Consider the following 14,440-nt stretch of genomic DNA (forward strand, 5'->3'; position numbering starts at 1 on the left):
GAATGGAAAAGCTTCAAAAGAATTTAAGGAAAATAAACATCAAGCCACACATTAAGAAACGATAAAAAAAAACATTGTATCTCTTCAGTTAGTACCTAATTTGCATTTTCCTCTTCTCTTTTTACAACTCAATTTAAAAATATACATGACCTAATTTACAAAAAACTATAAAAATAATTTAGTACGAGAAACTGAAAATGTGACAGTAAAATTTAAGTAGGAGACACACATAAAATGTCTTCTAAGAACCCATTTTATATCTGTAATTAAGTGTTTAAAGTTTTTTTTTTTAAGATTTTATTTTATTTTTTTATTTTTTTTTTAATTTTTTTTTTTTTTTCAACGTTTATTTATTTTTGGGACAGAGAGAGACAGAGCATGAATGGGGGAGGGGCAGAGAGAGAGGGAGACACAGAATTGGAAACAGGCTCCAGGCTCTGAGCCATCAGCCCAGAGCCCGACGCGGGGCTCGAACTCACGGACCGCGAGATCGTGACCTGGCTGAAGTCGGACGCTTAACCGACTGCGCCACCCAGGCGCCCCTAAGATTTTATTTTTAAGTAACCTCCACACCCAACGTGATGCTAGAACTCACAACTCCAAGACCAAGAGTTGCATGATTCACTGAATAAGCCAGCCAGGTGTTCCTGTTAAGTGTTGTTTTTTAAGGCATAATACTGGTATAAATACTCTGCTAAAGTTTGAATATACCTCAAAGTTAACATTCTTTTTTTTTTTTAATTTTCTTAAGTTTATTTATTTATTTTGAGAGAGAGAGAGAGAGACAGCACAAGTGGGGGAGGGGCAGAGGGAAGGAGACAGAAAATCCCAAGCAGACTCTGTGCTGTCAGCTTGGAGCCTGATGTGGAGCTCGAAATCACGAAACCATGAGATCATGACCTGAGCCAAAACCAAGAGTCGGACACTTAACCAATGGAGCCACCCAGGAGCCCCAAAGTTAACATTCTGAATCAAAAACTAAGCTAATGAATACCTATTATCCTTGATATATTTGCACTTCTATTTCCCCACATATGCAATGTTGGGATCATCTAGAATTTTATTTTATTATTATTTTAAAAATATAATTTATTGTCAAGTTAGCTAACATGGAGCGTATACAGTGTGCTCTAAGTTTCAGGGGTAGATTCCCATGATTCGTCGCTTATGCACAACACCCAGTGCTCATCCCAACAAGTGGATCATCTAAAATTTTAGATCCATCCTTTCATTTTCATGTTACATAGCAAAAATTTAGGCAGCTATATATTTTATTAGTTTTTCTAATTTCATCTGTATCCAATTTTCCTCTTTCTTAATTTTATCTTTGTTTTTGTTCTACTTAAGCATAAGTGTTCAGTAAGTATATGTTAAGTAGGTAAGGTGAATAAATCATAAATAGCACATGGTTTACTATTTTCATTTTCTCCTTGGGTGTCACTTCTTCTTGTTCAATCTAATGCCACTTTCGGAGTGTTGGTTTCCCTCAAAGGTCTGGCATTTCCTGATTTGGGGCTCATCTAGGGGCTTGAGACTCACTTTCTGCCATTGTTGACCAGAGGATCCCCTGACAGGAGCCAGCCTTAGGGAGACTGCGTGGGAACACAGGGCTGACACCACAAGGGTGCCCCATGTCCTGCCTTCTTATATCAGGGCTCCCTGTGCTTTCATGGGGTCATTAGCTATCTTAGGGGCTTTCTTGGGGTCATTAGCTATCTTGGGGACTGGCATGCTACACTGCCATCAGCATCTGCACTTACTGCTGCCAGGAAGGATCAAGTCAGTGGGTCCACATTCAACAACACTGATTTTGGAGCTCTCTTTTTCCTGCTTCCTTGGAGCAAGCCCCAGGACAGCTCCTGGCTCTGCTGCATCCTGTGATTTTTGAGCTGGGTTCTTCTGTCTTGTTTCTCAGTCAATCCAGTCCTGTCTTTCTGGTCAGTGGATGGCATTCTTTCTTATTGCAAGTAATTTAAAAAAAAATTTTTTTTTTTAACGTTTATTTATTTTTGAGACAGAGAGAGACAGAGCATGAACAGGGGAGGGACAGAGAGAGAGAGAAGGAGACACAGAATCTGAAACAGGCTCCAGGCTCTGAGCTGTCAGCACAGAGCCCGACGTGGGGCTCGAACTCACAGACTGTGAGATCATGACCTGAGCCGAAGCCGGACGCTCAACCGACCAAGCCACCCAGGCGCCCCAGTAATTTTTTTTTTTAATTACTACTTTAGTAATTTCATGTCAGTTTTGGAAAGGGACGAGGAGAGTTGTGCTCAGTCAGTGACCTTGACCCAACTGTTTTCACATTATTTCCTTCGTCTATCCATTCATTTAATCACTATGCATGGAATATCTACCATGTAAAAAATATTTTCTCTACCACACTCTTCCTAAAATAAACGTGTTTAAGCTTCCACAAAATACAGGTTTGTTGATGAGGCGCCTGGGTGGCTCAGTCAGTTGAGCATCTGACCCTCCCCTGCTCATGCTGTCTCTCAAATAAATGTTAAAAAATTTTTTTAAAAAAATACAGGTTTGTTGGTAATAGAAATTGTCACTATTATACTAAACAAAAGTGCTAATTTTCCCCTGTGGGACTGAAGAAATTAGGCGACTTATTTCAATGATACTTTCTACTTCTCCATTATATGCTGTAATACTTAATACAAACCTCAAATAAGCAAACATCCTGGTTTAACTAAAACTTACCACAAGGTGGTGCTAAGAAGTTACCTTCTGAATCAAAGAATCTTCACTTTCAAAGTTATTTCAAATAACAGATTTTCTCAAAATAGTATGGATCAGTTAGAAATCTCATTTGCATATAGTACATACATTCGCCAGAAATGTCTAAATGTTAATGCGTTTTTTTTTTTAACTTGGCTTCAATTTTCAACAATTATTGCTTCCAATGTTGAACTTTAAATTATTAGCTCTTAAAAAAATGCTACTTGTCACGGTATGGGAGACTGATAATGAATTTCTGCGTGGGAGGTAAGAGGATTACTCAAAAGGGCAGTTTATTCTGTACTTATCCACTATTCCCGTGCTGAAAAGAACCTACAAGAGCAGCCCTCTCCTTCCCAAGCATTTAAATTTAAATGAGACCATTCATTACCTGAAGCATATAGGAAATACAGAGTCTTGATCTTGAAGCAATAATTAAAAAACCCGCCTGTCCAATATAAAAAAAAACAAGACACCAATTTCTTGGAGTTCTTCAACACAACTTTTTAAGCACCTTTCATGCCTAACAGTCAACTCAAAGGGCTAAGAGGGTTCCAAAGGAAGCCAAGGAATTAATATCACCAAAGCTTTGCTTCCCCCAGATACGAAAGCACGTGGTATGAAATAAGGAGTCTCTTATCACACCAAAGGGAAAGCACACTTGTGTTGCTTAGAGAGGCAAGTTTCAGAGAGGCTGTCCTGAGGTAGGTAAAGCACCACTGGTCCATGTGCTCCCATTTGTATTAATAATATCCGTTCTAGCACAGGAAGCAATAAAGTAAAAACAAAAAAAAATCTATCAGGGTTTAGCCTACTACTTTCAATATATACGTTAAAAGGTGCCATAGCAACGAACTGCACACTCGGAAGGCAGGGACTGAATTTGTTTCAGCTTTTCTGGATCAAATCGTCGGCGGCTCACTTTATGCTGTAGGATGTGAGATGAATGGCTGTCAGTCCAAGTGTCAGGCTGACCACGAAGACCACGGGACTGGAATCCTAAGACCCGGATCGCGGTCACAAGACTGGCGCCACCTAGATGTGTGGCTCTGAGCAAGTCACCTAACCCATGCTTTCGGCCCCCTCATCTGTGAAAGAAGCATCGGGACTAAAATAACTTCTCAAGGTCTTTCCAGTTCTGAGGTTCTTAGATTTCTCATTTTAAAACTTCTTCAAATTAACAGCTTAGAGGCCTGTGCTTACGTTCAAGTTGGATGCTGCTGTTAGAATTTTCTGAGGAGTGTGGAAATACCTGACTCCCTTCTGCTACGACTGAGCCAGTAACAGCCCAGGATCTGGTCACACAGCCTGGCTTTGAATTCCAACTTTGCCATATACTAGCTGTGTGACCTCAGGCACTCTGTACCTCCAATGACTTGGTTATAAAATGGGATTATTAACAGCCTGTACCACACAGGTGTGCTGTGAGGATTAAGTGAGACTGCCCCTGTTAAAAAGTACTTTGAATAGTGCCAGGCATCAGTAGGTTAAGCATCCAACTTTAGCTCAGGTCATGTCTGTGAGTTCAAGCCCCCGTGTCGGGCTCTGTGCTGACAGCTCAGAGCCTGGAGCCTGCTTCGGATTCTGCGTCTCCCCATCTCTGTGCCCCTCCCCTGCTCACGCTCAACCTCTGTCTCTCAAACTGAATAAATGTTAAAAAAAATTTTTTTAAAGTGCCAGGCATAAAATTACTTGTTTTATTATCACTATGATCCTTGTTAAATGTGTCCTTTATTAACAAATGAATAATAAGCAACCTAATAATAACTGATCACATCAGTTTCCCCATTTTTGACACTAAGAATCTTTTACTATTTTTCCCTCACTGGCTCCATGTTTGAAATAATTTTTTTCTACAGAACCAAATTATTTTCCCATCTTTGTCACATACATCACTGCCAGTACCCTGTCAAAACCCAGTGTTCTAATATTCAATTAAAAATAAAAAAGATCCCGAGGCAGCCTTACCATAGGGAAATCAGTTCAGTTAACCCAACTAAAAAGTTAAAAATATGTACGCCAGAGACGTAAATTTGGGATCAGTGGTGTTTATGTGCTGTGTTAGGTGACTGCATGATTGGCATGATTCACAGCCTCAAAGAGTTTCAAGTTTAGCAGGACAAAAAGGCAGAGCCATGATACTAATTCAGGATAGGAGGGGGAAAGTGTGGGGGGAGGATTCTGAACAAGAAGTGATCTGAAAGCTACGTGAGGTGTAATCGTCCTCATCTTCATCCCACATACTGCCATCTCCGCACATCCCTTCTGAGAACACAGAATTAGAGCCTGCCCTTTGGGTTAAGGAACAATTTCTAGGAAGCCTATTGATAAATGCAAGCATGTTGTCTATCAGATATGCAATTGATCTGGTATGAGCCATCAACTGTTTTTTTTTAAAAGGTCAAGGGTCCTTCAGGTATAGAGTATAAGACAGGCAAAGTTCTACATTAACCCCTGAAGACCAGACACAACATCAACCTGGTAAGCAAGGCAGCCGCCGGGCTGTGGAAAGGCTGCAGAGGAGCCCTACTTCACTAAGCGGTCAGGACACTCGGGACAACTGCTTCATCAGAAGCGGGGTTGCCACAGCCATTCTCACAAATGTGTGCTGCTTTGGCATCATCACTGCATGTGAAAACATGACCGCTGGGACAGTCATGACATCATCACAGCAGGAGCATTAACCATGACATAGAGGGGAGGTGGGCAGATCTTTCTTTAGCTTATTGTTGTCAGGGTCTTAACGGCCCAGGAAACTTTACACAGTAAGAAAAGCAGAATCCAGAATCCTAATTTATCAAATGAGAAAAATCATTATGAACAGATGGCTTGCAAGGGATTCCTTGGAGGGTAGTTGATTTCAGGTCATAAAGCAGAAATAATCATGATAGCACTGGAACATCCTGTTGTAACCACAAAGCAAGGATATTTCCAAAAATGTCAGGGGCAGGGCTACAAGGATAAAGGGGCTGGCCCCAAAGAGTTTCCACTGACCAAGGTGAAATCAGTCTGGTCCAGCAAAATAGAACCTATAGGGGCGCCTGGGTGGCTCAGTCAGTTAAGCATCTGATGTCGGCTCAGGTCATGATCTTATGATTTGTGGGTTTGAGCACCGCGTTGGGCTTTGTGCTGACAGCATGAAGCCTGCTTGGGATTCCTTGTCTCTCTGCTCCTCCCCCACTTGAATTCTCTCTCTCAAAATAAATAAATAAACTTAAAAAAAATTAAGATACTAACCTAGTTAAGTCTGTGAAAGGCCAGGAGTTCAAAACAACAATCAAAAAAGAATGGTACAAATTGTACGAAAGCAAATTGCAATACAAATTGATGAAGTAAGACATGCATAATTATGTGCATTGATTTCAGCAAGGTGGGAAGTGTTATTAAAATACAGGTGCTTTGTTTTTTTCTACATCTGTCTACAGGGTAGAGATATGTACTTGTTTTTACATTATTTACATTATACTTACACCGCAAGAAGAGAAACCAAGAACTCTAAGCCAGAGTGTGGTAGAAAACCAAGAAAGTGACCCATGATAAGAAATGACGGAAGAACACAGTTTGTGACAATAACAGTGAGTGAAAAGAGGGCCTGACAGTGACAGTCACACAATCGTTAAGCAGAGAGAAGATCCAGAAACATGATCTGAGATGATAAATTAGCCAAATGGCCCAAAGAACATTAGGTAGAGTCAACCCTTCATCTCATGGGTGAGAAACTTCTAGAATGCCCAACTAATTTCAAGAAAATGTTCCAAAGGCATACATAAGCTTCTAATAATGTTAACAGATCTGGCCAATACATCATTATGACAGGACAATGGGTTATGTAACATGGCCAAGTGAGACTTAGGTGGTAAATCATTTCTGGGTAAGGGGGGATGGGATAGTGGTGGGGACCAGATTGAAAATAAAAACCTGCCTGAAAATGAAAAAAATTTCAGCTTGATACTGAAAATTTAAAAGGTCAGACTGATTTCACCAGTCAGGTTTATCCTGATGCCTGGTAGGCAGGGTCTGACTCACCTCGGGGGAAGAACCCAATTGGTACCATGTGCTGCCCGACAAGTGACTGATCAAAATCATATCTGTAACCTGGGGACGTTTGAAGGTGTTCTTTTACTTCTGGTGCCCTTAAAATTATGTCAACTCAGGCTATGGATCAATGTATAATAGTCCTAGGATGAGTCAAAACTAGTGTATAAATAATTACACTAGGGAAACTTACCATGTAGATCTTTCAGAATAGGTTTAAGTGGGGTAAGTCTGTAATAATATACCTGGATTTTTCATCTGCACGTCAAGTTACTTGACATATTCCAAAAATCAGTTCTACTAAAATTTTTAAAGTAATTCAATTTTATAACCAGTGTTTACACATTTAACAGTTGTTTAATAAGTTGAGCAATAAACAACACGTAAAAAGTATTCTTCTCCATGCATAAAAGCCCAGATGGTTAAAAAAATCATTAGCAGTAACTTGTTACCAAGGCTCTCACTTCTTAAACTGGTTTCTTTTCATTGTAGACTTTCATACATTCCTAGTGAAGCCACAAAGGGAAAATACGCCATGTATACATTTGAAGTGCAATTATGCCAAGAGAGTCACAAACAGTGTTTTTTACTTGGTGGTGTGATAACGGGTACTCTGTTTTTTTCTTTAAGCTTATGTATTTATTTTGAGAGACAGAGTGAGTGGGGGAGGGGCAGAGAGAGAGAGAGAGAGAGAGAGAGAGAGAGAGGGAAAGAGAATCCCAAGCAGGCTCCACCCTGTCCGTAAAGAGCCCCATACGGGGCTCACACCCACGAACCGTGAGATCATGACCTGAGCTGAAATCAAGAGTCAGATACTCAACCGATTCACCCTGACGCCCTGATAATGGGTACTTAAAGCTAGTTTTCCTTTGATATTTTTTTCTGAGTTTTCTGACTGTTCCCAAGATGAGAATTTAAATTTTCTATTTTAAATAAGAAAAAAGATAACAAACATTTCTTTGAAAAAAGAATGAGGTCACCTATCACGGAGGTGAGGATTTCCTCTGGGGCTGCTGTGCTGTCATTCACTGTCCGGTCAGCTTGATAACACCAAGCAGACAAAGGGAGCAATGAGCTGCAGCAAGCAAGACCCGGGTCAGAAATACGAGTAAAAAGGTGAGGACCAGGCAGGAAAAGAGGAAAGCAGACACAAACAGGAAGCAAAGGCAAAACCCCAGAGGATCTTAATGCAGTTTAAGCCCACATCAAGAAGACAGGAAACAAAAGACAAGTCGGCAGGGCTGAGAGAGAACTTTGCAGATCACACCAGGCCCAAGGGGCTGAGGCAGCGGGATGGTAGTGCCTGGGTACCCAGGGGATCTTTCCACCTGGCTCCTGATCTATATACTCAGAACCTCTGACCTGCCTAATTTCCTGTCCAGTAATGACGATTCAGTACACTAGGAATGTTGCTGTATCCCCAGCCAGGATATAATGGCTGGATATGTATTTGTTCATTTCCAGCATCACTTCTAATTATCTAGTGAGAGCAAACCCATTGTACTTATTCAAGAGCTCTGCTACCTGGTTTCCAAACGCGTCTTGCCCAACAGAGCAGAATATTGGCCTCATTTGAGTGACTGTACCCTAAACCAATGAGAAAAAATGTTTTGATAAAAAAAAAAAAAACAACAGTAGACTAGGGGTGCCTGGGTGGCTCAGTTAGTTGAGCATTTGAAAAAACTGTAGACTAAAAAATAAAAAAACAAGAAAAAAAAAAGGAAAGAAAACAACTTTGGATATATGCCAAGAAGTAGCCGTACAGTAAGTTTACGACAGAGAAAAGTGAACAGCATTCTCCCAGGGAATGCTATTTATTGGGCAAACATTAAAGATCCTATTTAAGGTCAGATCTGGTGATTGACAGGCTTATTAGGAATCTGCTGAGAATGAGTAACAATAATGGAGACTTCCATGATAAGTAACTGCCTGAATGAGAAAATAATCCTAGAAACTATACCAACATCTGCATACAAATGGCAAGAATAAGAAGGTGCCTTTTCTTTATTTACCAAGCTGTTGAAGCCACTGTTAAAACTATCACAAACACATTCGTAAATCTCAGGGTAGTTCTACATAATTTCTGTGGAAGAACAGTGACATCACTAGGAAGGAACTTAGCACACCATTTCTTCATAAGCAGCTTAACATTAACACCCCAGGGGTCCACCTCAAGAAATCAATTTAAATTTGTCCAAGATACTCCAAGAGCATGCCACAGATTTGGAGATTAGCACTAGGATGCGTGGATATGATAATGACATTAACTAATGGTAGCTAGCTTTCATAGCTCACAAAATCATTCTAAACTATGAAAAATATTTGACAAGGAATGTTGGGCAACACATCTGAAATTATTCCTCACAATAAGCACTTGTGCACAAAAAGCTTTTAGAAACACGGCTGGCATAATGATATACTAGCCACACAAGAGGAGGCAGGCAGAGAACTGTTTTTTCCTCCCCTGATTCTAAATTACAAGAATAAAAAGAAATTACAGAAAAGGCACCTAACATTTGGTCTATATTTGTGGCAGCTGTCATCTTCCAAAGAAATCTTGCAAGTACTGATCAGGGGGGAAAAGTCAAATTATATGACATAATCAAAATTCTTTTCTAGTAGGCCAGGAGTGCAATGACTTATTGTAGAAACCTTTTCCTTTGGAGAGGAAAAGAGCCAGGAAGAAGTTAATATAAACCTCTATGCAGAAGACTCTGCCAGGAAAATGACTTGTAGTGATATAAACACAAGGCAGATGTTCTAAAAGAAATTTAAAATTTAATTAGACATGAAGTCTTCCCGCCATTACCTGTGTGTATGCAAGACAACAGCCACAAAGTGGGTTTTTAGAATCGTCTTTGTTACCATCTAAAGATAACATTTCTTCCAGGCCAATAAGATAAAAAATGATCTGTGAGCTAGCAGAATTTAAGCAATTCCAAAAATAAGGTAAAACAATTGCTTTAAAATAATGAATGTATCTTGATTTGATGCATTTGTATCAACTCCTATGCTGCTTCTTTATCCTTATGGTGCAAGTTCTATTGAGCAAAGGTCAAAAGAAACTATCTTTATATTGGACTTTACCAGCCTATGGTAAGAATTGAAGCTAAACGATAATTTAAGAGTACCAAAATTGTAATGACCATTAAAGCTGCTCATTTGATGTATTTTGGCTATATTTGTAAAGTAGACCATAACTCAAGAATGTGGTAACATATTATGAGATTCCCTATAAGTTTCAACTTAAATTTTCTCAGTATACTTATAGGTCTTTAATTCATTTTCTGGTTTTCTATTTTGGATTAGATTTTTAAAATTAGAAAAAGTATTTTTCAAGTTCAAGGACTGTATTTTTGTGCCAATTTAAAATATTTTGTGCTGGGGCACCTGGGTGGCTCAGTGGGTTAAGTGTCTAACTCTTGGTTTCAGCTCAGCTCATAATCTCAGTTGGTGAGTTTGAGCCCCACACTAGGCTCTGTGCTGGCAGTGGGGAGCCTGCTTGGGATTCTGTCTCCTCTATCTCTGACCTTCCCCCAATGGCGTTGTCTCTCTGTCTCAAAATAAATAAGTAAACTTAAAAAAATAAAATAAAAATTTTTGTGCCAAATTCACAACTCAATCCAATTAAAAAATTCTTCAGATTATTTTACTTAAATAAGATCCCTCTTCTAAAATAGAAATCCCAGTTCCATTTAAATCTACTTCCTAGACTTCTAGCTGTATTTTTTCCTCACCTCAATGCATGAATGCAATATATCATTCTTGGTATGTTTTTCCGGTCATAAACATCTGTTGTTTCTGGATAAAATATCTGGAAAATAAAAGAAACAATGTGTTCATTATGTTTTGCTTTTCATAGTTATTTTAAATCTCTCAAATGATGCTTTGATTGTCCTCGCTGTACTGCATTTACTTAAATTTAGAGGAACCTCTCAAATGTTGGTTCCTCTCACTCTACGGGCAAACCCAGCGCTCCACCTGGTCTCCCGTCTGGCAGTACGCCCCCTAGTGGGCTCAGGAGAGTGAGGGGTTCTCAGGTGGCCACTCCAAGAAGGCTGCGTCCACAGGGCTAGGTGGGCAGCTTTAGCCCACGAGGAATGGGCTGATTCAGACTCTGCTTTCTGTAGCAGCGTCATTCTGGTGAGGGACCAGAGGTACCCTAGCCTAAGAAGGGTATCCATCTTACAGCATTTTATTATAACACTAAAAACCTAGCTACACAGTTGTGTAAACAAATATGCACACACACAATACGCACTGATATTTTTTTCTTCTTGAAGGAATATATTTTACCGGATAGAATCTGGAGAGTATTATCAAGTGTGAAAGAAACATTAGCTATAATCCCACTTTCCAGATTGTTACTACTATTAGCATTTTGGTATATATTCTTCGGTATGGGACTTTTAGTATGTTTCTCTGATTTTTTATGTTTATGTATGCATGTGAAAACAAAACTGTAATACTATTAGCCTATTTTGACACACTTAGTAGAGCCTGACCATTTTCCATCCATTTTGTAAGAACATTCCTTTTAATGGATGTGTATGAACCTTTCATCTTTCTGAACAATAATTTAGCCAGTTCTCCACGGCTGAACTTTTTTTGGCTCCCAATTTGTCCCTATTAAAAGTCACTGCAATGAACAGCCCTGAATTTGCTGAACACCTGATTACTTCTTTTGGATACACACCTAAATATGGAAGTACTGAATCGTTAAGTTTGAACACTGAGGCTTTTAATACACATTTACACTACTTTTAAACTTGAAATGAAAAGCTTGATAAGAAACAGATTTCACAATAGGGCATCAAACTTCTCTGTTCCTAAGCACCAAAAAATGGAGAATTAGGCTGGAGGCTTCTTAGATTAAGATAAGCATACTAGCACTGCTGGCTTTCAGTAAATATTTTAGAAAAGGTGACATAAAAACTAAAATTAAATCATGTATCATATGGTAGCACTAGACATTCAAGTGCAGTTTTCTATGAGACACTGAAAAAAGCTGAGAAATTAAAGAAGCAAAGTTTCCTTGGCCACAAATGTATAGTCACTCAGGGCTTCAAGCAATGGCTGTAGCCTAGGAAATTTCAAAGGTCTTTTCAACTTTCCTTTAACACATTTGCTTTTCAAGCGTTAGCCAGAAGAGGATTCCCCATTCCGAAGAACGTGACCAGGTTGAAAGTTCCACTACGGAAAAAGATCATCACAACTCCTCATTCCCTTTCCTTTAAACAACCTTTTACATTTCTTTATATCTTCTACATAGAAATACATATTTATATAAATACTGTTTCAGCTCTTTTAGAAAACCTTTATGAATTGGTCTTCTTTTGACAGTAAGATGGGATCAGTTTATTTAGCTCACCAGAACATTTTATTCATTACTGTATCCCCAGCACGTAGCATGGTGCTGAGCAGGGAGGAGGCACTCAGTATTGATAAGTGAAGGCATTAATAGGAGTCAAATACATCAGCCAATACACTATTGGACTCTCATACTTGCAATGAGAGTATGCAATCACTTCATAAAAATCAGTGTTAAAACAGAATCTGCTACATGGAACTCTTATTTGGCTTAAAATTAAGGAGAACCTGGTCTAACACACACAATTGGAAAAGGTTTAAATCTAATCTATGAAACCTAACAAAATTATCCTAACTTAAATAACGGTGCCTCATACCAAAAACCCGATTTGAATTTCTTTATTAATCTGTTTACCTACCCAGTTAGTACATGCTAAATGACAATCTAGAACTATGAGTTCTGAATTCTAACTGGTGCCCAGAAGGGAACAGCATTTTAGGAGAAGGGAAAGGAATTTGATTAAAAATCAAAGAATACATCGATATTGACTATTCTGAGATAAAATATGCTGAGCTAAAACAGTTATGAGCACAGATATATTGAAAATAGGCATTCATAATTTGCATTAAGGAATCTCTTGTTTTTGTTGTGGTGGGTGTTTTGAATTTAAACCTTGACAAATAATAATAACAAAAACAACACAGGTCTTACATCAGTAACATGTCTCCGTGCCTTCAAGCGGGACCACTCCTACACCATTTCTTTAAAACAGCTATACAGAATAATCAACAGAAAGGCTTGCACTATTGACACATACAAAAACCTGATGGATCTGGAGGGCATTGTGCTTACTGAAAAAGTTGATCTCCAAAGACTACCTACTTATGACTCCATTTTTAACATTCTTAAAATGACCAAACTATAGAGATGGAGAATAGATGAGTGGTTGTCAGGGGACAGAGCTAGGGAAGTGAAATGACAAGTCCCACTCCTCCATGGTATCTGTATCTTAATTGTGGTAGTCACACAAATACATTCATGGAAGAAAACAGCATGGAAACACACTCACACCTGAATGCATCTAAAAATGGTGAGAAAGAAGTAAAGTCTGTAGCCTCGTCAACCAATGTGAATTTATTATCTTACTATTGTTACTAGATGTCACCAATGGGGGAAGCTGAACGAAGGATATACACAGAGGTACTATTTTTGCAACTTCCTGGGGTTCTATAATTATTTCAAAATAACAAGTTCAAGAAATAACTCGACAATTTCTAACAAATGTAATTATTTCCTCATTTCCTCTACTTGTCTATTTGTCTCTCAGGCTTAAGGGCACCTGCTCTTTCAATCTAAGGAGCTCTGAATATTTGCAGAATTTTATTTGGGACAGCTATTTCAAGAGTCAGGGCTGTAACCCAGTAGCTTTTAACATTTAAAGTGATAATATGATTTATAACAATACTTTCTAAAAATACCTTTACCGCGATAATTTAGAGAGATACAATCTAGACTAAGATAATACATTATATAAAGTACACATGGCAACACAAAAAAGGGAGGTGACTATTTTAAATCAACTATCTACCTGTAAAGCTTGTTCTGACCTTGTTTCATTAATACACAGTTACACCTAGCTGCTCTCAATTTGTATACACACTTAATTCTGAGTTCTTGTCATAGATTACTTTGTATAGGCCTTTCCATATTCCTGTTTAGTCCTCACATTTGTCACGCCTGAGGCAATAAGGCCATCTGCTCCATTAACATACCCCAGTATACCAAGTCCTTTTTCATAATGAGGAGTTTGCAATGACCCCTGTTGGCTTCCCACTTCGGACTTACCTTGGGTAGACCAATAGACTCCATTGCTCGTAACCACTGGACTGTATTATCTGTGTGTCGAAAATGGAGGCCGGATTTCTAATGCAAGGGCGGGGAGAGAGGAGAAGAAGGGACCACGTGAAAAGTGAGTCATTTGTAACAACTTTATTTCATTAGCAGGATGTTTTCCAATTGTATTTCTCCTAAAATAGAGTTATTAAATCATAAAGTAACTGGAGACACAATAAAGAAGAGAAGGCTATCTCAGCAACACTGTTTATAATAGACCATTCCAATTTCCACGATTCACATATTTGAGGTAACTCTGAACTAGAATCTCAAAGACCATTTAATGTCTAGCACATGCCTAAAGATGTTTTATGAGACACGTGTGCACAAGCATGCACGCACATATACACACACACGGTGTCAAGATTTTGCCAACCACGGCTGAAAAAACTAGCAACTTCAAGAAAAACGAGATTTTTAGAAGATTAAATGTCTTTTTTCCTGGTTTCTGGTTTTGGCAAAACATTTTTTCCA

The 14,440-nt window shown here is 38.9% G+C and overlaps 1 protein-coding gene across 3 annotated transcripts in view; it reads right to left on the bottom strand.

The window, feature by feature from the left end:
• The window catches only part of IQGAP2 (IQ motif containing GTPase activating protein 2), a 298,102-nt gene that overhangs the window by 127,496 nt on the left and 156,166 nt on the right, over positions 1-14,440 (bottom strand). For all 3 annotated transcript variants that reach the window (XM_040450363.1, XM_040450370.1, XM_040450378.1), the window contains 2 exons: positions 13,919-13,996; positions 10,500-10,576 (listed from right to left, as the gene is read on the bottom strand). In XM_040450363.1, the coding sequence (XP_040306297.1) occupies positions 10,500-10,576; positions 13,919-13,996 (155 nt within the window). The remainder of the gene's footprint in view (positions 1-10,499; positions 10,577-13,918; positions 13,997-14,440) is intronic.

This window comes from Herpailurus yagouaroundi, unplaced genomic scaffold, assembly GCF_014898765.1.
Source record: "Herpailurus yagouaroundi ecotype Mexico unplaced genomic scaffold, PumYag 29, whole genome shotgun sequence".
Classification (NCBI taxonomy): domain Eukaryota; kingdom Metazoa; phylum Chordata; class Mammalia; order Carnivora; family Felidae; genus Herpailurus; species Herpailurus yagouaroundi.